This window comes from Pezoporus flaviventris, unplaced genomic scaffold (assembly GCF_033815535.1).
Source record: "Pezoporus flaviventris isolate CSIRO_AGI_PZ_B2104156 unplaced genomic scaffold, CSIRO_AGI_Pfla_v1 ptg000001l, whole genome shotgun sequence".
In the NCBI taxonomy this organism is placed as follows: domain Eukaryota; kingdom Metazoa; phylum Chordata; class Aves; order Psittaciformes; family Psittacidae; genus Pezoporus; species Pezoporus flaviventris.
The window spans coordinates 15,799,250-15,819,855 of NW_026892549.1; the positions used below are offsets into that span (position 1 = coordinate 15,799,250).

A 20,606-nucleotide genomic window follows, 5' to 3' on the forward strand; every position below is an offset into this window, starting at 1 on the left:
ACAAGACAAACTTACTGTACTCTGTTTTTTAGCAACTTCCATAGCATGTTTCACTTCAGGAGGCTCCAGCATGACAGAATAATTAGATTTGCCTTTCTCCTTCACAAACTTCTTTTTATAGTTTGTCTGTTAAGAATAATAAGAGTCAGGTATGATTTTTTTAATTTCACATGGAGGCAAATGCTACTAAAACTTGGAAATAAACACACTGAAATTGTTAAGACAGACAAAATACAGCCTCCTCAAGTCTCAAAATGTATGGTCCTCAGCTTCTTTTATGTTGGTCATAATTTGCACTTTAGATTACAAAAGCTTGCTATTTGGAGATAATGATTTGTACTTAAATTCAGTCCTACGAAAAATATAATCTGAATGAAGGGCACCCACTAGCACTCCAACCCACTACTTTTCTCCAGAGTATTTCAACAGAAACCCAATAAATGTGTTTAGCTCTAAAATTAAAGTCTCATTCTAGTCAGAATTCATCTTTTCTGACTTCTTGGCATTTTATGATGAGACTCTGAATGTATTGCATGCATACTAAACCATGCAAGTGTCTAATCATTTACAGGCAGCAGGTAATAATCTCACCACAAATTGTTATCACAGTAGTTACTTACCTCACTGACATTCTTGGTCACCTCTTTCACATGAGCAGTGTCTCGTGTCTCGGGCAGGGTTGTGTAAGACCCATGTGGAAGTTGCTTCTTGCTGTGTTCTTTGTATTTGTTCTGAAAGCATAGAATAAAAATAGGTTAAAAAACCCCCACAACATTGCAAGTCCTGCTCTCCTGCCCCCCATATTAAAAGGATATACTTAATATGAACAAATAACTCCCTGGTATTTTACCTCAGATACAAGAGAGCTGACATTCTTAGCCAGGAGGATCTGAGGTGTATCTGGAACCACAAGGTATGACCCTCGAGCTTTGTTGTGCTTCTCTTTGTATTTTATCTAGTGAGAAGAAAAGATATTTTAAGCAATGTGCATTTTGTCTTCTGTCAATTGAAAAAGAAATTCTGATACTTGTGCCTGCTTGTTAGTGCAAAAATTTGCAGAAAATCCCATATTCTGATGTTTTCCAGGATAAATTCATTCCAGTCTATATATTCCTATAGCTCTCCCTTAGAATTTTATTAATATTTATATACTGAATATTGACTTTTCATATATTGTTAGGAATTCTTACAGATACTTTGTGTTATGCATAAGTTACACGTGCAGCTTTTCTTGTTTTCTTCACAGTATTTGCATTTAAATAACAGGAATGCAGAGATATGCCAGAGGTCTAGGGTGTTCAGGCAATGCTAACTTAGAGTACTTATTTAATCCATGAACTAGGCCAGTGACATTTACAGGACCAAATTTTTTCAGATTTTGCCAAATGGTTAATGAAATAAGTCAAATCAAATAATGAAGTGAGACTAAAAACAACTTCTTAAAGCTTCATTCTTAATCCAATCATATTTCCAATAAAGTAGTTCAGATAGTAAGTAAAGTTCTAGTAGAACAAAAACCAGAGTGTTTCAAGTACTTACATCACTCGCCAAGATGGCATTATTTAAGGCCAATACTGTGTTTTTATCATCTGTGACAGAGAGTTTACATCCCTTTAGGATTTCCCGGTCCAGTTTGTACTCATACTGCAGGAAGAAAAAATAAAATATAAAGCAGAGTCTCAAATCTTCTACTTTTATTATTATTATTATGAACATGAGAAATGTGGAGAAAGGGAGTATTCAGTTTGCTCTGATTTTCTTACATCACTCTGTTGCAGAGACGACTTGGCTGCTTGAACAAAGTCAGGCCTATCAGCAATCCAGTGCCAATGAGCCTTGGCTGCTTCATATTTCTTTTTATAATCCAGCTGTTTATAGTGAAACAACAAGAAAAAAGGAAGTTAATTGGAAGTTGTGTACTTACACATGACATTCATATATATGCAAATTCTCTTTCAGTCTCTACCAATTAAAGAGAGAAGAGGTAAGAAAATGCATCTACATCAAACTAAGGCTTTCCTCTGAATCATTTACAATCTAGGGGGAGTCCATTTACTACAGTTTTTCCACTGTGAAGTTAAGAAAGGAATATGAACGACTGAAAAGATGTCAAGACTTTGAAGAAAGCTAGTGTTTTCAATTCCTTGCCGACTGAAGTGGATGTTGGGCCATCAATAATGGAAAACATCGGAGAGCTTCCCATGAAGAGCTTACTTAGTCTACAAAACAAGATCACAGAGAATTTCTGGGACGGTTAAGTCTGTCAGGAGAACAATAGATGTGTGACATACAAAGACCTCAAGCGACCTCAAGGAACAACTTGAATGAGTGCACCCTTTAGTATGAAATAAAATAAAATGTATTTTATTCAAGCAGCGTAAGAATTAGAAGCGATGTCCAAGCTCAAAAAAATTCAACAGAACTGAAAATAATTTCTTATGGTCTCCGTTGCCAGTATCAAAAACTACCCAAAATAAAATTAAAGTATTAATAAAGCTGAACTCACATTGCTGTTTAGCTTGTAAGCATGCCTGGGAGTCTTAATATGAACTGAATCTGCTACGACATTGCAGTGAGATTTATTCCTCTCATACATTTCTTTGTATTTCAGCTAAAAAAAGACAAACAAAAAATGTTCACAGACATAATATCATAAACAAGAAAAGCATCCGAATATGAAAACCATAATATTAAAAACTGCTCATGACAAGATAAAATCCTAACAAAAGAAAAAAGAATTATAACAATACAACTTAGTATGAACCATTTGCATGAAAGAAGGGTCCTCTTCAGCTGCAGTTCTCTCTTAATAGAAACTGTAGCAGGTATAACTCACTATGAAGCACACAGATTTGGCAAAACCTGCACATGAACAGTAATTCTGCCCTTTTCTAATTTTTGGCACCTAACAGAAATGCTTTAAAAAAACTTATCTTCTGATAGGCGCAATCGTTGCTTTTTGAAAACTCCTGTATAGAATATCAAATTCAGCATTCAGTTTGGAACAGAAAAAATGTATGTCAATTCACAGATCACTTTTGGACACCTTTGTCTCTTATTGATCCACCTTAGTAGCTGGACAATATGTTATTTTTTCCTCCTAGATTGACTCATATAGATCATCCACGTAGCATGTGAATAACTTTCACGCTTATTGTAGTATATATTGTCGTGGTACTATTTTGAGTTACAGAATTGCTAGTATCCTCATTTTATTTACGGATATCCGAGAAACAACACCACAAATGTCAGAGAGAAAGCCTGGGTAGCAGGAGGATTTAGGACCAGGACTCCCAAATCCTGTGATATTCTCTCCACTTCATGTTCCTTTCTCTCTCTTCTTAGCCTTCCACTGCCCCATAATCAAAACACATATTTATTTTAGATCAGAATATTTACCTTACATATCCATAGTATCCATAGAAGAAATTAATAAACACAGTAATGTATTAAGAACCTTATACAAGGCTCCACAAAAGCCACTGGCCAATAGAGGAAGAAAACCTAAAAACAAACTCCCTGAATTCATGCTTTAATTAGATACCAGCTCTAGCTCATGGCTTTTATTACTAGTGAGAACTGTTCTACCCCACCAAAAATGTTTCAAGATTCACCAAAGAACATTACATGAAAAACTTCCTGAATACTTTCATATTCTGCTGTGTATTTTGAAAAAGCATTGAATGCATAGACAGCTTTCATGAAAATAAAATTAACTACACTCTAACAAGAAGCTATTTTTTAATTACATTGTTACTTATGAGTTATAAACATTTCAGATCAAAGTAAAAAGTTAATTATGTCTTTTTGACACCACCGACACAGATGATTTACTTACATCACTTATTCTGTCCTTCACCTTGCGCACATGCAGTAACATAGGTGTATCATGGATTGTAGTATAGCCTCTTGGCTTCGCTTTGTTGTATTCCAATTTATAGATAATCTGAAGACATTAATTATAGATTATATTATTTGTTGACAGTCTTTGCATCAAGATTGAAAAAAATTAAGAGAAGAAACATCTGATAATGGACTACTGTAAATGCCATCTTGTTAATTATCCCTCTTCAAAGGTATGAGAGAAGGAGGTATGCTTGAGAGGGACTGACTACACTTACATCACTAATCTGTTTGTTGACTTTTGTAGTCCTTAAGTGTTCTGGAGTATCTACAACGATAGTGTACTTGTCTTTCTTCTTTTCATAGTCCTTTTTGTATTGAACCTGGTGATGGGGAAAGATTGTATGTTAACCACACAAACCAAGACAAAACATCTTCAGGAGATACATTTATATTAATACAAAAAATTGCAAAATCCTTCCGCCAAAGCCAATGAAAGCTGAATATGCACAATAACTGAAACTTTGCAACCCCCTTTTTTCCTTAAGAGGCTGCTTATCTATTCACGTGATTAATTTTATGTTTATTTCAAGCTGCTTCACTTCTATTCTTTATCTCCAGGATTGAGCTAAAAAAGCAATCTCAGCAGACCACTGATTTTTAAAATTATTAACTGGACAATATCTCATTTAAAAATATTAATTATAATGAGGAGAAATGTAAAAGATCTTACAAAACAGAAGATAAAAACATTCACTGAATATATCATAATGCTAGGATATTTTAAAGGCTTTGGTAAGAGGATTTTTGTCTTGATAATGTCATTCTTAAATATCATCTTGCGCTACTCAGGACTCTAAGCCTGTTTTCACAGAATTCAGTGAGAACAAACTGTACAGCGAGAACGGAAATACACCATAGACAGCCTGATGGCAGGTGGAAGATGGTAGAACACATTTTTAATAAAGAACTTTCATGCTCTATCTTGCATCAAAAAATAAAACCCTGCTTTTGAAACAGGACTGTGACAGAAAAAACATAAAACTGTATATAATTACATACAAGCAACACATGAAATCAATCCAGATGAACATGCAGGTCAGGCAGAGTGCAAACAGCAATGAAGCACAAGAGAGACTTGTGAACACCATGAACAGCAACAAAGCTCTAGATCCCAGACACCTCGAGAGTGGAAGGAGTTAGGCAAGGTTCTGTATATATGTATGTACTACAGATGTGCATACAGGTTACATCTATGTAATTAATGTCAAGAGTATATATTATAAGATTTGCATACTATACCATTAAGGAAATTACAAAAGTTATTTTGGGGAGAAAAGAGTAAATTTTAGATTAATGTGAGGGCACTCAAAAGCCAAATATGTCACTGTTGCTTCATCTAGATATGAGTAAGAAGATAATGCTTGTAAAACTCATTAAAAGAGAGGTAATAAAAAATAGATGCATGATAGTGTATTTGTTTTTTAAAACCTCTCCAATGACTTTAAGAGGCATTACATTCCTGACGTCAATTGATGCACAACATATCAAAGTACATACGGTAGAAATCAGCTCACTCAAAAAGTACTAATTCTTTTTGGGTAGCAAAGAAAGATTGTCTGTTCAAATGAACTAAAACATCACAACATCACAGGTGAAACCTATGATACTGCTAGCCATAGACATACCACACAGAACAGCTGTGAGTGAACCCAGCACATTATGGTAGCACTGGCTAGTGCTCCTACAGTACCTGACTGCTCAATGTAGTCGCCCACTTGGCCAGGAGGTTCTTAGGATCATCCACAATAACACTGTACTTATCCTTGAGCTTCTCATAGGTAGCTTTATATAACTTCTGCTCAGAATAATATAATATGTTGTAACAAATCAGAAGTGAAGACCCAAAAAGATTACAGTTCTATCCATTGAAATCTCTTTATATGAACTGTTTAAAGGCTGCAATTGAAGTTCATATCCAAAAGAGAAATATATATATGTACATAAAACAAACAAACCAACCCAACAGCAAAAAGAGGAAGTATCTGCAAATAGTACATGCATTTCTCTATTTCCACTGGAAGACCCCATCTACAGTTTAAGGATACCTATATTCTAACTCTGCCACTCTTCAATAAGCCATTTTATGACTTACTTTTCCAGGAAAAATAATTACAGAAGCAACCCTGTATAGAACTAGATTCTTGATTTGAGTACAAAGAGAACACAATGAGATAAAAGAGTAAAATATAATCTTATACTATCATCAGACGTTTTGTAAGAAAAACCTGTAATCCCTCATCACAAAAAACATCACTACATAACAGAAGACATTAAGGTAAGTTCCTCTCAATTTATGGAGCCCCCCATTGCTAAAATTTTACTCATTTATGTTTTTCATATTAAGTTTTCTTATTGTTTGGTAGAGCAAATAAGGAAAAACTGAATATTAATAATCTTCCATACGAAACTCCAGTTCACTACTTATCAAATTGAGTATGAAATTATAGCAATGGTACTGGAATGGTATCTGTTGTGAAACAGTTTTTCTGACCTAGAACAGGTATACCGTAATGCATTCACTGACCGGTAAACAATTTAACACAATATTTGGTGAAAAAGAATAACGTATCAAGATCACATCTCAAGATGCGAGAGTCTAATTATACACTACTTCAATGAAAAGTATCAGTATGGTATGCCAACACCAAGCTGATGAGAATTCATCTAGAACACCATGCTTTTCAATGGACTTTGTCCTGTGGGAGTACCACAATACTCCTAGAAACTCCATTGCTGATTTTAAACACAGGGGCATTAATTAACCCCTTTTGCTACTATGTTGTGTTCATTGTTTCTTTAGCACTGCAGGAGAAAAGTAAGCAAAAGTAAGTAGTAGAGTGGGAGAATTCAACACAAAATATCTGAAATGAGAGATGTGGTAACTTCAGGCATATTACCTTCCCAACACTAATGAAGTTCTTTTTTTCCAGTGTTTCAGAAAAGTTGTAATTCTCTCCACACCTTTTTCACATGACAATCAGTGTTACTAGGCAAGCAGCATTATTTACATTACCATTTATTTACCTGTCAGCAAAGGAGAAGTTTCTTTGCAATGATAAAATAATGGAACAGGGGTTAGGATTTCAGTTTTTAGGGACTGTAAACCTGCCCAGTCCTAACACTCAGACAGACACTAAGAACAACCTTTTCATGGATTTAGTCTGACCTTAAAACAGCCTTAAACCTGAATATATTTTATATAAAATTTCATAAGGAATATCAACCTTTAGCTTGGTATTGACATATACCCACTTCCTATGTCAGTATGAGACTTTATGGGAATCTTCAACACTTACCATATCCCTCAACTGAGTTGCATATTTAAAGTGCTCATTAATTGGAGAATCAGCTACATACTTAAAATGAGACTTAGTCTTCTCAAACATCTCCTTGTACTTACACTGGAAGAAAAACAAAAAAACCACACATAAAAACCCATTCCAGTGTTAATCCAAAGAAGGGAAAAGCAATGAAAATGTACAACTTAGAAACAACCTGCAGCAAAACTATGGCAGAATTATCGCATAAGTGCGTTTTCCATATCTACAAACAAAAATTAGTTGTAACTGTAGTATTTTGCAGAATGGAACTATTACATCAAGAAAGCAATGGGAATGCCACGTCTTCATAATTTTAAAGCTAGACTTAGAATCACTAGAAAAATTACTGTGGAACTGACAGCCTTGCAATGAACAGAGGGGGTAAGTAAAAGATCATTTTGCCTCTGTTTTCTTTTCTACTGTTTTCATTTACTGAAATTATTGATGCTATATATTAAGTTCTATCATAAATACAACATATCAACATCTAGGTCAGAAGTGGATTCTCCTGTGAAAAATTGTATCTACAATATAAGCAAACATCACAAAACATTTAGTAACAATTTGGACTTTGTTTACTTACCCCACTGTAGAGCACCTTATTCTGCTCTGCCAGAGCAAAACTTGGAGTATCCCATGCATAACAGCCAATGCCTCTGAGCCATGATAAGTCTTCCTTGTACTTAACCTTTAGAAAAGAAATAAAATTATTCAGTTTTAAGCAGCACTAAGTTACAGCTGAACAATGCTGAAATGGCACCTCAACACAAGGTGCAGCAAACAGAGCTACATCCATAATTATTGCATTGTAAAATACATTACAGTTACTCATACTTTTCTGATGGACTCAGATTATTCACATTCCTAACCTATCACTAGCTACTGGAGTTCCTGTGCGAATTAAAAAACATTTGTTCTTGTACAATTAAAGAGTTATTGTGCATGCACAGATGTGTACAATTGTTAAAGGGTTAACAAACAAATCTAAGCAAACACAAATGAAATGCATTAAGACTATTCAGGTAATTTCAAAAGCAGATGGGCCATCTGATTTGCTACTTCATTTCACAGATCCACCTGGTGAAATTGTGAATCATTTAAAAAATTTCAGCTGCCTTCTCTTTCTTAAGAAATAAGAGTTGGCTTTCATTTTGGGAACCTGCTTATAACTTTCAACATTTCTCATCTGAGAAGTAAGTGAACTCACATCACTAATAGCATCCGTGACTATGCGATGATGGAAGTGCTCTGGTCGGTCTGGGATCGATCTCCAAATTCCTAACTGGCTCATGTAATTTTCCTTATATTTCACCTACAAAGAAAATTGAAGAATGAAGGAAAAATGATTTGCGGAGAGAGCACTCCAGACCATGCAGTTTCAAGACAATTCTTTTTCTAAAACAGCAGAACTAAACCAGTGGAAATGAGATTAACTTACATTCACCTTTGTAATATCAAAGGCAATCAAGTACACATTTCAAGAAAGGAAAGAAGTCAGTATTAACAATGCTGACCATATTTTATAATTATTTGCCACACCTGGCATATTCTAGGTTATTAAATGACAAACACTAATTAGGAATGAGAATGTTGGATACATACACTGCTAATATCATCGGTGACCTTTCGATGATAGACTATATTCAAAGCATCTTTCACTGTGTGGTATTTGCCCTTAGTATTCTCAAAGGTTTCTTTGTATCGCAACTGTTAAGAAAAATGACATAGAAAATAATACATTATATTGTTAAGAAGCTCCAATTGCCTACTATCAATTTTAATTTGAACAAGATTTATGGTGAAAATTTGAGGAAAAAAGAGTCAGTACATCTAAAGCAACACTTCATGCATTTCACTTTCAGACTGAAGACCAAGAAAAAAATTCTCCATGTATCACGGGACTATTTTCAAGAACAGCGAAAGTGCCACTTTTGGCATAAAAAACCTACTTTCCTATGTATCCCACTTTGGAGAAAGACTTTCTTGGAGGAGAAATTCAGGCGTGCAAAAGAACTGGGATGCCCCTGTGCATTATTTAAAAATCATTCTTAAGAGAGCAGTAAGACTTATCACTAGAACAAAACACCAGCCTAGCACATACGCTTTCAGAATACAACATGTAGTCTGAAATACATAGCAAAGACCGCATGAACGAGTTGAGTACATTTAGCTATTGCCTTAAATCACAGACCATTACTACACGTTTGAAGGAAAGATCAATTTCACCTTAGTAACCTAACGTGCAGATCATTTTTCTAAATTTAAAAATGAGCACACTCTCAGTGATGTGCAACTTCTAACACAAATCTGAGAGGAAAATACCTGACAAAAGACATTCTATCCTAGCTCTAGCATCAATCATTTCAATCCAGTCTGCACTATTCAGAGATTGTATGTGTATTACTTTAAATATATTCCTTCTTTTTGTAAACCACACTGCAGTGCAACAGAAAATGAAAAATAATTACAATAAATGACAAAAAAGCATTTCAGTGACATCAAGTAAAAATATAATAATCTCTGTAATATCAAATGGAAATGCACATGCAAACGGGGTGACCTAGTTGATGACACACAGTGAGATAGCCTAGGCTCTGCATAATTGTTTCCCTTTGATCTTTTTTCTGTGCTTTTTGTAAAGAAAAAAAACAAAACCAAACAGCAGTGGAAGTGTTCGTGGACTACGTACATCACTGGCATTCAGGTACGCTCTCTTGGCTCTGATCAAGACTGGTGTGTCAGGAACAGGCGTGTATTTGTCCTTCATCTTCTCATACTGGGTTTTATACTTTTTCTAAGGAAGACAGCAAAAGGAAAAAGATATACCTTTAATATTAGAAGCATTTCCTAATCTGATGTTACAGTAACACGCAGGGGTGCTACACTGGGTGCACAAAGTTACTCTTGCAAAGCGTTTCTGTCAAAACTCTGGGAAACAAGCTTAGTGGGTCAGCTCTTTCTAGGTTCCTGGTCTTGCAGCCAATGTACCTCAGATTCTGCGAAAAAGCACCTACAAGCAGGTATCTTATAAAATACTAAAACATATTTAAAAAGAGTAATGTCTTACCACAACTTAAAAAAGAAATGTGGAATTTAAGCATAAGAGACAGAAAACTAAATGAAGGATAAACAGATTTAAGCCTTGAAATTAGAAATAGAACTTTCAAACAGTTGAGCATAGTGGTACCAAACAAAAACAAATCCAGATATCTTACCTCACTGACCATGTCCTTTATATTCCTAGCATGCGTAAAGGCTGGTGTCTGACCATCAGCATGATGATGGGGTCTCTCTTTTGTGGCAAGTTCCACATACAAGTACTGCAGCAAGAAAAAAACAAAAAAAAAGAAAAAAAATATTACATTTTAGCTAAGTTTTACCTTATCTCTCCGAAAAATGCCTGTAAATTCACAATGTGTACATGACCACACAATTTATTCCAGGAAAAAATATTGTGCCCTTTCCTTTTCCATGCTATCTCAATTCACCTTTCTCTAGCAGTACTCTTGATGCTATGTAACTGCCAGTAACATGTTTACAAACCAAGAAGTCAGATACATGTGACATTAATGACCTCTCTGCCCTACATGCATTCCTAGGTTTAAATAAAAGCATCCATAAGGTCTGCTTTTCTCTCATGAGCATATTCACTTTGTTCTACAACTTTAAAAATTCCACAATATTTGTAGCCATGAATTCAGATAACGAGCTAGAATATGAATGAAAAAAAAATATGATGAATAAAGGCAGATCAATAAAAAATATTTATGCCTTTAATGAAGTCAGAGGTTTAGAGAATTTGAACCAGAGTTCAGTGCTCTATTTCACATAAACAAAGCTGAACATGTCCATTATAGAGACATGGTCAACACAAAAATTCATAGCCACATAACAATGAGCAACAGTCATTATAGATGTCCTAATTCTACATGGCTTTGAAATGGCCTGGAAAGATTTTGCTGTACTTTAACAGTATATTAAGAGGGATACCCTGACTGTTTTGGTTTGGTTTATTGTTTGTTTTTTTTAAATCAGAACAAATTTTTCACCTGGCTCTGTATTTTCTGTCCTTGCTTGGCTCTCAAGAAGTCAGGTGTATCAAGGATGGAAGTGTATTTTGTCTTCAGCTCCTTGCCTGCAGCTCTATAAACCAGCTGGAAAGAGATAGGTCCATGCATTATTTCTTGTTGCATATGGTCATTCAGCAGCTGAACAATCACAGCTTTGCAATTATAACACCTAACAAAAAAACAGTGGGAGGGGCCAAGCTTAATTATAGCTAACAAAGATGCGCAAAAGGAATACAGAACTTACTTCACTCAAATGAGTTTTTAGTTCCTGAACAGCTCTGTATCCAGGAGTATCCAATACTAAGTTGCATTTAGCCCACATCTTCTTTGCAGTATCAGTGTATATATAATTGGACTGGAAAAAAAACAACACTATTACTTAGGAAGCTTTTATTATTCTTGGTAGTAAAGAAAATTTTACAGTGTAACCTAACGGTGCTTTGAAATAACTAATTAGCTTTATGGTAGGAAATTCTGTTATAAGCCTTTACTCATTTTCATGTACTTAACTTCCTGGAAGTACATAGCATGCATGTAAATAAATCAACTTGTTATACATGGTTCTCAGAAATAAAACCTTACCCAAAGCTTACGCAGCTGACGAGCACGGACCATATCGGGAGTATCATACAGGAAGCAGCCCAAGCCCTTCAACCACTTCAGATCTTCTTTGTATTTATTCTGAGGCAATTACAAAAAGAAAACTCCAAAGTTAACTTTTGGGATAATTTCCTTAATCAGTCTCTAAACACAGCGACAAAGCATTTATCGATTACAGAACAGAATACAAATGATAGAAGACAAACTCCACTCTCAGTATAAAAGCATTAGGTGTGCTTCATTCAAATAGCAGGTATCTTAAAAGATGTTGCTTACATCACTTGTGATGTCCCCAACGTAGCGGCAGTGCAACACCTGAGGAGTGTATGGCAAGGAAATCAAGTGTCCCTGCATCTTAAAGAAATCTGACTTGTAGATCAGCTGAAAGACAAAGGAAAAACAGCATTTCATGTTTGGTCATGCTGAATATTCTAAATCTCTTCTGGTTATGTTAGAAAGATACATACATCACTGACAGCTTCCTGTGTTGCTCTGACTTGACGGATTTCTGGCGTGTCTGGAGTGGTATGAATCTTATCCTTGTACTTGTGGTATGTTGCCCGATACAACCTCTGTATCAAAGAAGACAGCATTCTACATTTTAAAAACTTAAAATGGCAAGCACTTTGGCAGAGTAAAGACCTTCTTTATAAGGGAAGGGGTTTTTGCTGGGTATTGCATAACTACTAGAGGAAAGGGAGCAAGCATACTATTTCCTAACAGGCAGATTTTCCACAATTGTTTTAGATAGCAGCATCTCTAATACGCAGAGAATCTGACACTTTAATTCTTTGATGTTTAATTTTCATCCTATTAAAGCCAATGAGTACATATACATAAAAATCTAGAACTATCGAGACCCAGTGTCATACGGATATAATAATTTCTATGCAACTTTAAGTAGCAGCAGATCAGTTAATAAAATAAGGCTGCAACTGATTTTATATTGTGGTAACAGTTTTACATAATTACGTAAAGTTAGAGCTATAAAATACCTTAAAAACCCATACAGCCTGACTCCAAGCCGGGATCAATGATCCCTTACCCTTCTTGATGGATAGTTGCCTACACAGCTCTTAAAAGCCTCGAAGAACAGGGATCCTACAACTCTCCTTACTCATACTTTGGTCACTACAAATGCAACATAAGCAAATAAACATATTTACCATACCTCATTAATGACTTGATTCACTTTCTTCACATTTTCAAACCCAACATCTTTAGGACCCAGAGTATAGCCTTTAGCTTTCATGTGTTCATAGGCTTCTTTATATTTCAACTATAAAGTGGAAAAAGGAACAAAACATACAGAAACTAAATTTGATCATGATTCTACTTACAGTGCAGTTTTGCTAGGAATTTGTGCAGGATAAAGAGTCAGACTTAGAGATAAGCAAGTGAGATATAGCTATATCAGAGTTAAATACACATCATCATTTTTATCATGCAGCCCAAGATTAATAATGTTTTAAATTTCTCTTACATCTAATAAGATATTTGATTCTGCTTGAGAAAATCTGTATTTTGATAGTAATTACTTCAGGTAATTATGCGGTTTGGTAACATTTAAATTCTGCTAAGGCAAATATTATTGGTCCTAAGTTGCCAGTAACTTGGTCCTAGCCCTGTCTCTTGGATTTACCTTGGACCTATGTGGTAGGTAGCTTGTCTCCAATGTTTGCCCTGTTTCCCAAAGCTCCTGACTGGACCCAAGGGTGGACCTTAGACCTGGTTCCTCCCCTTGTCTGAAACTACTGATGCAATGTGTTACCAGCACCCTGATCTGCTCACCCCATTCAGGTATAGTGGGACCTCTCCCCAGCTGATGAGGTCATTGCCTATGTCATGGTCACCTTCAGTTCCTGGCTCAGGCATCCACATGAAACTACCCCACTCTTGCTGCTCTCTGAAAAGCAGTCTCATATCTGAGAAATAAGTGTCACAGTTGTGTGCTCATAGATGACAGGCATCAAATATTCCCTTGCAATTCATGTTGTGGAAGGGCTTAGTACATGACTTACATCACTTCCAATGTATTGGACATGTTTAGCATGCTGAAAGCTGGGGGTGTCTGTGGGAAGGCTGTATCCAGTGGGCAGAGCATTCACACCAGCCCAGCGATACAAATTCTGCAACAGAAGAGAGAGAGTTTGTGACAACCGTTCATTGGCTGCATAGGAAATCTTGTCATTGCAACTGGCAAGTGATTTCCCCCATGTCTGCATTATAACACATACTTGTAGGTTAAATGAGGACATTTCCCCACTTTCATTTAGACCAATGAAATCTAGCTTCTTTATCTGAAAAGCTGAAGACAGGCATTAACTTTCAAAGAATTTCATTTTGGATATCAGAAACCCTGTGGACCCAAAAGTTTTATACTTACTTCACTCTGTATTTTGTTTGCATGATACGCCCGCTCCAAATCTACTGTTTTATCAGTGGGAATCATTTTGCCTTTAACGTTGTGCAGATATTCACTACGATAAACAGCCTGAGAAAAAAGAAAAAGCAATTAGAGGAGAGTCCTAACTGTGATATATTCTCTCAGTATGTATTGTTTGCACACATACAGGAATTTCTCCTAAAAAAATGGATTAGTTTTTTTGATTCAGGCAATTAATGATTTTAGTGATTGTGTTCTCATATCTGAATAAAGGCATAGGCAATGAGTTATATATAACCAACAATGATTAAATTATTAAAATTAAATTATTTAAAAAATGGGATAAAAATCCCATTTCTAGAACTTGTGAGGTAATGGCATACACAATATTGGGGTTGAAGGGTGATACAAAGACTTACTTCACTTAAATTCAAGCCACTGAGAACATTCTGGACATAGACAGGAGTGTCTGTGACCACAGTGTAGTCATTCTTCATCTTTTCTGCCTTAGATTTGTACTTAATCTGCAAAGAGAAATTCAAGAGCTTTAATTAGTATGGCTAGTCATTGCTAATGGAATGTAATATATTATTATATTTGTTATATTTGCTATTTATTTTATTAATGAACTATTCTATTAGTGAACCAGCATTTAAAGAGAAAGTGTATTGAAATTCTGGCTAAATAAATGAACATGGCACCTCACCGGATAAGAACAGCAGAAAAGTTTTATCAAGGAATACTAGAAAATGTCAATATTCATTCATAGAATGGGCATATGTACCATGTGACAAATATCCAACACACTTCTGATACAGGGTTTGGGAAAGGACATACATTCTCAAAACCCAGAATAGTTATTCTCCCATTCAAATGGCTTAATCATAAACTAAGGATGTGTCCTAAGATCTTGAGAGGAGGGGAAAAGAAAAAAAATCATAAAATCAACATCAAAAGACATTTTTAAAAAAATAAAAATTTCATCACTTCTGCTTTACTTCAAGGGTTCTGAATGAAGTATTAATATTTTAAGTTGTACTTAAAACAGTATTTCTTTTTTATTTCACCTTTTCCGAGAAGTATTAAAATATATTCCTTCTTGAATGAGATGTATGCTGACAATACATACTTCTAGAGCAGTAAGGTTTAAATAACCATTGATGTTTATTTAATGAATAGATCAGTAGACAAGGATAGAGAACATTTTCCAGACTATATCTGGGGCAGAATAAAGCTACTCCATCCTTTTAATACAGTGCAGTGAAAAAACCTAGAAGTAAAACCAGTGTATCCACTCACATCACTGCGAAGATCGTAGGCATGTTTGGCATGGAGAATTTCTGGAGTATCCCAAACAAAGCAGCCAATACCTTTCAGCCAGTTAAGATCATCCTTGTATATCACCTACGGTATCAGAGCAAAGCAACAGTCTGTAAGACTTCCACTAAGATCTAATTTCTTATTGCTAAATCAGTCCAAAACACAACTGTCAAAAGATGGCAAGTAAAACATCCAGTATTTTTACTTTTGTTTGTTTGAGAAAATCAAAACAATTTCATTTGGCATGTAAATAATTTTTTCTTCATTTCTTCAATTTGGCCAATAAATAAAACCCTATAATTATTAAAAATCATACTTGCATATCCTACTGGGCAATGATTTACTGATAGATCACTGCTGATATACAGTGCTGACCTATGCAAGGCAAGTGCATGGAAGCGTCGCACCACCAGGATTTTCTCAAAGTTCCAAAGTTTCCACACCTTATGCAACTAAACAATAAAGGACAATTTACAGACAGGGATGGCTGAACCTGTAGAACTGCAATGTTATGACCCAATGCCTACACTGACAACACTGAAATTTTGCATATTAAGCCACACCAACTATGCACTTAGGTGTTACAAAAACATGATACAGATGCTGTTTAGCAGTGCATAATGTAACAGATTCAAATGGCAACTTCAGAGTACTCCAAGTAAGTTTCTGCTAAGTCATTTCCTCCAAGATAGTATAAATGCAAGAATCTCTTTTAAAAGTGAGCCACAAACATATGATTTGTGAACTTACATCACTGACTTGATCTGTTACTTTCCGAACATGGGAATTGATTTGAAGATCTGGTAGACAGATCCAGTCGTGGAGATGTGTGCGGTAATCGATTTCACTGATTTTCTTCTGTGCATCCTTAGCAGAAATTATGTCTACCATGTCTGGAATAATGTGGACTTTGGCTTTAGTCTTTTCATAGACTTCCTTGTACAGACGCTGCAGAGTTAAACCAGTACATTAATAATGCTGACAAATAATCTGCAGTATTAAGTGCTGATAAATTTGAAAATTATTATTTTCATGGAATGTTAGTGGGAGAGCAATCACGCTATGGCTATGACTAAAATTAACATTGCGTGTACTCTAAAAATAATTCACAGTATCTTAACAATTTCACAATGCTTTATCAAATATTCATTGTACACACATGTTAAAAGGAAGCAGACCATGTAGTGCTGCATTTTATACATAAACTGTCACACTAAAGGTTTATCCATGCAGGAAATTTAACAGTTGAGACACCGGCTTGAAAAGACATTCATAAATTTATGACAGAATTCAGCAAATACTGAACACTGCCAAATGCATGTGGAAATATGGCATCTGAATGAAGGCACGTGGATTCTTTGAGTAGCCTCTTCTGAGATAAGTATGGTTTTATCAGGAAAAGACACATCAGAAAACAACACTTACATCAATATTAAGCTTTCCAACTCTAAGGCACCTTGCTGTATTGGGATCATCCTCAACACCCCTGGGTAACGTGTACAGTGCTTTAAACTTGTCATATTCTTCCCGGTATTTTACCTAAGCAGATGCAAATAAAGGTGACAAATAACTCACCCCAATGAGTCAACTGTATTTTTGAAACAAAATTTACCACTAAGCAAAATATTTAGTTAAGTCCAACAAGCAGAGAAAGCCTTTAAAGCAGGATCTTGGTTTTTAATCTTATTTTAAATGGCAAAGAAAGCATGTAACTATCATGTTGCAAAAATAACAAAAGCTGACTAGAAGATTTTAAAAATAAATAGATGCAGAATAAGCTACTAATTTATTGTTCCAGCTGTTTCATTTAAAGATTCATGAATAGAGTGATCACTCATGAGCCTCAGTTCAGTAAAGCAAAAGATTATGTCCTTCTATACTTGGTAAAGCATGACTTAAAGACTTTTGGTGTTTTTCTGACCTGGATGATTATGAAATTTAAATTATAAAAAAAAAAATCAAGAAAACATTTCTATTACTATAAAATATGGCATTATTTTCTAAGAAAAGAAGCAAATGACTAACTTTTAAGGTAAACAATTAGCACAGAAAACTGATTATTTACAGTTACATGCTATATCTAAATCAAAAATAGAAGTTATGATTTGGTTTGTTTTTTTGGCTTTTTTTTTTAATGATAACCTATAGTATTTGCAAGGCATGAAGAAAGTATTTTATTCACTTACAATACTAGCATTATGCTTCAGTTCTTTTGCACGTGCTAGGGATACAGCATCAGAGGGCATTGCATAGCTAGTTGCTTTCACTTTTTCCCAAGCTTTCTTGTAGAGATTCTGTGGGGAAATAGAAAGTATCTGTGAGTGGAAAAATTCTTCTCCTGAGTAACAACCAACAAACCATAGAAATCAAAACCACTTCAGTTTTTATATATACACTGTAACCATTACTATCAAGAGGCTGTGCACTAGTTTAATCTTCACAGTGCACAAAAAGGATGACAAAAATGCTTTCTAACTATTCATGACCCTTCTCATACAAGGTCTGAATTTTGTTCAGGTGGAATTTTCTTCAGGTAATCCATTTATTAATGATTCTATTTTGACAAGACTGGAACTATAATTAGAAAAATATGTCCTCTGCCTGAAATACAGCTTCTCTACACATTCAAGAAATGCAGAGGGCTACCACTAGCTTTGATAAATTTCATGTTTGGACTTTTATCTTCAAACAGATTGAATGAACAAAATAAACAAAAATCCCACATAGTAGCACCTTAAGAAAGAAATGAATAAATAAATAGAAACTCTTACATTGCTAAAGAGATTTTTCAAATTATTAACTCTTTCAGAATCTACTGTTTCAGTCACAGTTGTATACTTGTCCTTAGTCTTGTGGAAATCTTCTTTGTATTTCACCTGTAAGACGAAAGACAGATTTAATTGTTTCAATCCTCAGAAGGAGCACGGGGAAAGCCTGAGTAGAAAAAGTGGGGAGACTCACATCACTGGCATTTATAGCACTCTGCACTGCAGTCACATAGAGAGGTGTGTCAGTAACAACTCCAAAGTTCTGAAAATTCTCTTTTCCTGCAGCTGTGTATTTTATCTAAGGAAATAAAACAAAACAAAACATTAATGCTGAAAATGACCAGGAAATTCCCTTTCAGCTTCCTTTAAAATCAGTTCTGGACAACTGAAACCCAAGATTCTGGCCCAGTTAAGACCAACTTCAACAGTGACAGACCATAGAGAAGAAATACCTTATAGCCAGTATGAACTAAGGAATAATGAAAATTGCACATCACTGTATAGCATCTAGTAGGCTAAAGGTGCAATCAGCAAGTCAAGAGACACCATTTTCCCAACATAAATGTCTCACTGAGGTATCTTGCGCACGCAATGGCACACGGAAAGACAAAATGTTATTTTCTCACTGTTACAACCCACAATCTTGCTGTCCTTCCATTCTCCTGTTTTCTTCTCCTTCAGTAACACAAGAGATCATGTCTTTACAGATAAAACTGAAAGAGTGTATTATAATAGTTTGTAAAAAAAATATTCTGATGTAATAGAAATTACTCCATTCTGCTCTGGGCTAAGACAGGTGTCAGTCCCAGTGAATCACAAATGGAAGGAAAAAAATCTTATCAATATTTACTTTTGAGGAAAACAAGCTTACTTGGCTCTGGAGGTCATATGATTTTTTAGCTTGCAGGATTTGTGGAGTATCCCAGACATAACACCCAAGTCCCTTCAGCCAGTTTAAGTCATCTTTATACACCACCTGTATGGAAGAAAACAGACTGTTAAGTTAGGAAGAAATCTGCCTTCTGCTTGGAGGCAGTAGTATTTGTTTTTCTTCTCTATATTCAGTATCTTCCGCTTGTACAAACTGCTGAAGGTTAGCACTGAATCTGAACCAGGCTCACTCAGTAATTCCAATCTATTTGGAAGCTTAAATGTGAGCACAGAGAAGACTGGCCTATCTCTCAGTTTGACTGAATGATTTTTAACCACAGGATTTGCAAGGGATATTAAACCAAATAATGCAGCACAGCAATGGGCTAAGCAACACATCATTGCATTTTATTAGGAAGGTTGGCTGGCCCAAGCTGAGATACTGTTGGCTATGTAACACGAAGAAGTGTTGATTTATTGCGCCACTCAGCTCAGACCCTGTGCACCAAAACAAGCCAAATGAATAAAGTCTTTTCCAGACCCACTGGATCCAGAAGGATTACGGATGCTGTCCTGGCCCATGTGCAAATCACAACAACCCCAATTACAATACTTAATGATCACTGCAGTACAGCAAAATTCTGATTGTACCGATGTGCATGGACCAGACTCTAAGCTTGCTATACAATCTCATCCAGTCAAAGAGAGATAAAGTGTTGATAGCAGTGACCTTTGAGAAGGTTTCATAATGTTAACTTTTGTTTGGGCTTTTTTCCCAGTTTACGAATGAGTAATAAATAACCAGACCAGTAAAATGTTCCCCTCAAACCCTGTAAAAACATTAATTTTTGGTACTATGCTACCAAGCAATCTAAGACCACGGTTATTAATTTCCTATTTGTACACCATGGAAGACATTTTAAAGTATTTTATATTTAAATACCATGCAAAAAATACATGAAAGGCTACTAAAATATCAAACAAATAAATTAAACACATACATCACTCAAAATTTCCTGGGCTCTTTTGGCTTGAATAACATCATTTTCTTCAGGTGAACAATTCCACTGATGGAAGTAAGTTTTGTATTCGAGATCACTGAGGATATACTGGCACTTCTTAGCTAGCACATGATTCATCATGTCACTTGGAATATGGACATTCGTTTTGGTGTCTTCATAATTCTTTCTGTAGGCCAACTAAAAAGGAAAGATTGGGGAAAAGGCAAGAAGAGAGAATAGTGGTTTTCTGCACAATTTTGACTCTAACAGGTTACAGGTTATGGCATAATCCGAGGCATGCTTTCTATATTTAGTAGTTAAACACCCACGGGATTCAACAGAATGAAATCATAAATTAATAACCG

At 35.4% G+C, this 20,606-nt stretch overlaps 1 protein-coding gene across 19 annotated transcripts in view; it reads right to left on the minus strand.

Moving 5' to 3' along the window:
* Positions 1 to 20,606, minus strand: part of NEB (nebulin) — a 124,560-nt gene that overhangs the window by 30,803 nt on the left and 73,151 nt on the right. For 18 of the 19 annotated variants that reach the window (XM_061445651.1, XM_061445643.1, XM_061445616.1 and 15 more), the window contains exons 90-121: positions 20,242 to 20,439; positions 19,242 to 19,346; positions 18,564 to 18,668; positions 18,374 to 18,478; positions 17,789 to 17,896; positions 17,028 to 17,141; positions 16,353 to 16,550; positions 15,582 to 15,686; positions 14,702 to 14,806; positions 14,283 to 14,390; positions 13,918 to 14,025; positions 13,068 to 13,175; positions 12,364 to 12,468; positions 12,173 to 12,277; positions 11,879 to 11,977; positions 11,541 to 11,651; positions 11,276 to 11,380; positions 10,442 to 10,546; positions 9,916 to 10,020; positions 8,829 to 8,933; positions 8,434 to 8,538; positions 7,810 to 7,914; positions 7,203 to 7,307; positions 5,597 to 5,701; positions 4,122 to 4,226; positions 3,839 to 3,946; positions 2,507 to 2,611; positions 1,764 to 1,868; positions 1,540 to 1,644; positions 851 to 955; positions 621 to 731; positions 16 to 126 (exon numbers count right to left, since the gene is read on the minus strand). In XM_061445651.1, coding sequence (XP_061301635.1) covers positions 16 to 126; positions 621 to 731; positions 851 to 955; positions 1,540 to 1,644; positions 1,764 to 1,868; positions 2,507 to 2,611; positions 3,839 to 3,946; positions 4,122 to 4,226; positions 5,597 to 5,701; positions 7,203 to 7,307; positions 7,810 to 7,914; positions 8,434 to 8,538; positions 8,829 to 8,933; positions 9,916 to 10,020; positions 10,442 to 10,546; positions 11,276 to 11,380; positions 11,541 to 11,651; positions 11,879 to 11,977; positions 12,173 to 12,277; positions 12,364 to 12,468; positions 13,068 to 13,175; positions 13,918 to 14,025; positions 14,283 to 14,390; positions 14,702 to 14,806; positions 15,582 to 15,686; positions 16,353 to 16,550; positions 17,028 to 17,141; positions 17,789 to 17,896; positions 18,374 to 18,478; positions 18,564 to 18,668; positions 19,242 to 19,346; positions 20,242 to 20,439 — 3,582 coding nt within the window. The remainder of the gene's footprint in view (positions 1 to 15; positions 127 to 620; positions 732 to 850; positions 956 to 1,539; positions 1,645 to 1,763; positions 1,869 to 2,506; positions 2,612 to 3,838; positions 3,947 to 4,121; positions 4,227 to 5,596; positions 5,702 to 7,202; positions 7,308 to 7,809; positions 7,915 to 8,433; positions 8,539 to 8,828; positions 8,934 to 9,915; positions 10,021 to 10,441; positions 10,547 to 11,275; positions 11,381 to 11,540; positions 11,652 to 11,878; positions 11,978 to 12,172; positions 12,278 to 12,363; positions 12,469 to 13,067; positions 13,176 to 13,917; positions 14,026 to 14,282; positions 14,391 to 14,701; positions 14,807 to 15,581; positions 15,687 to 16,352; positions 16,551 to 17,027; positions 17,142 to 17,788; positions 17,897 to 18,373; positions 18,479 to 18,563; positions 18,669 to 19,241; positions 19,347 to 20,241; positions 20,440 to 20,606) is intronic. The other variant, XM_061445733.1, reaches the window with a different exon arrangement.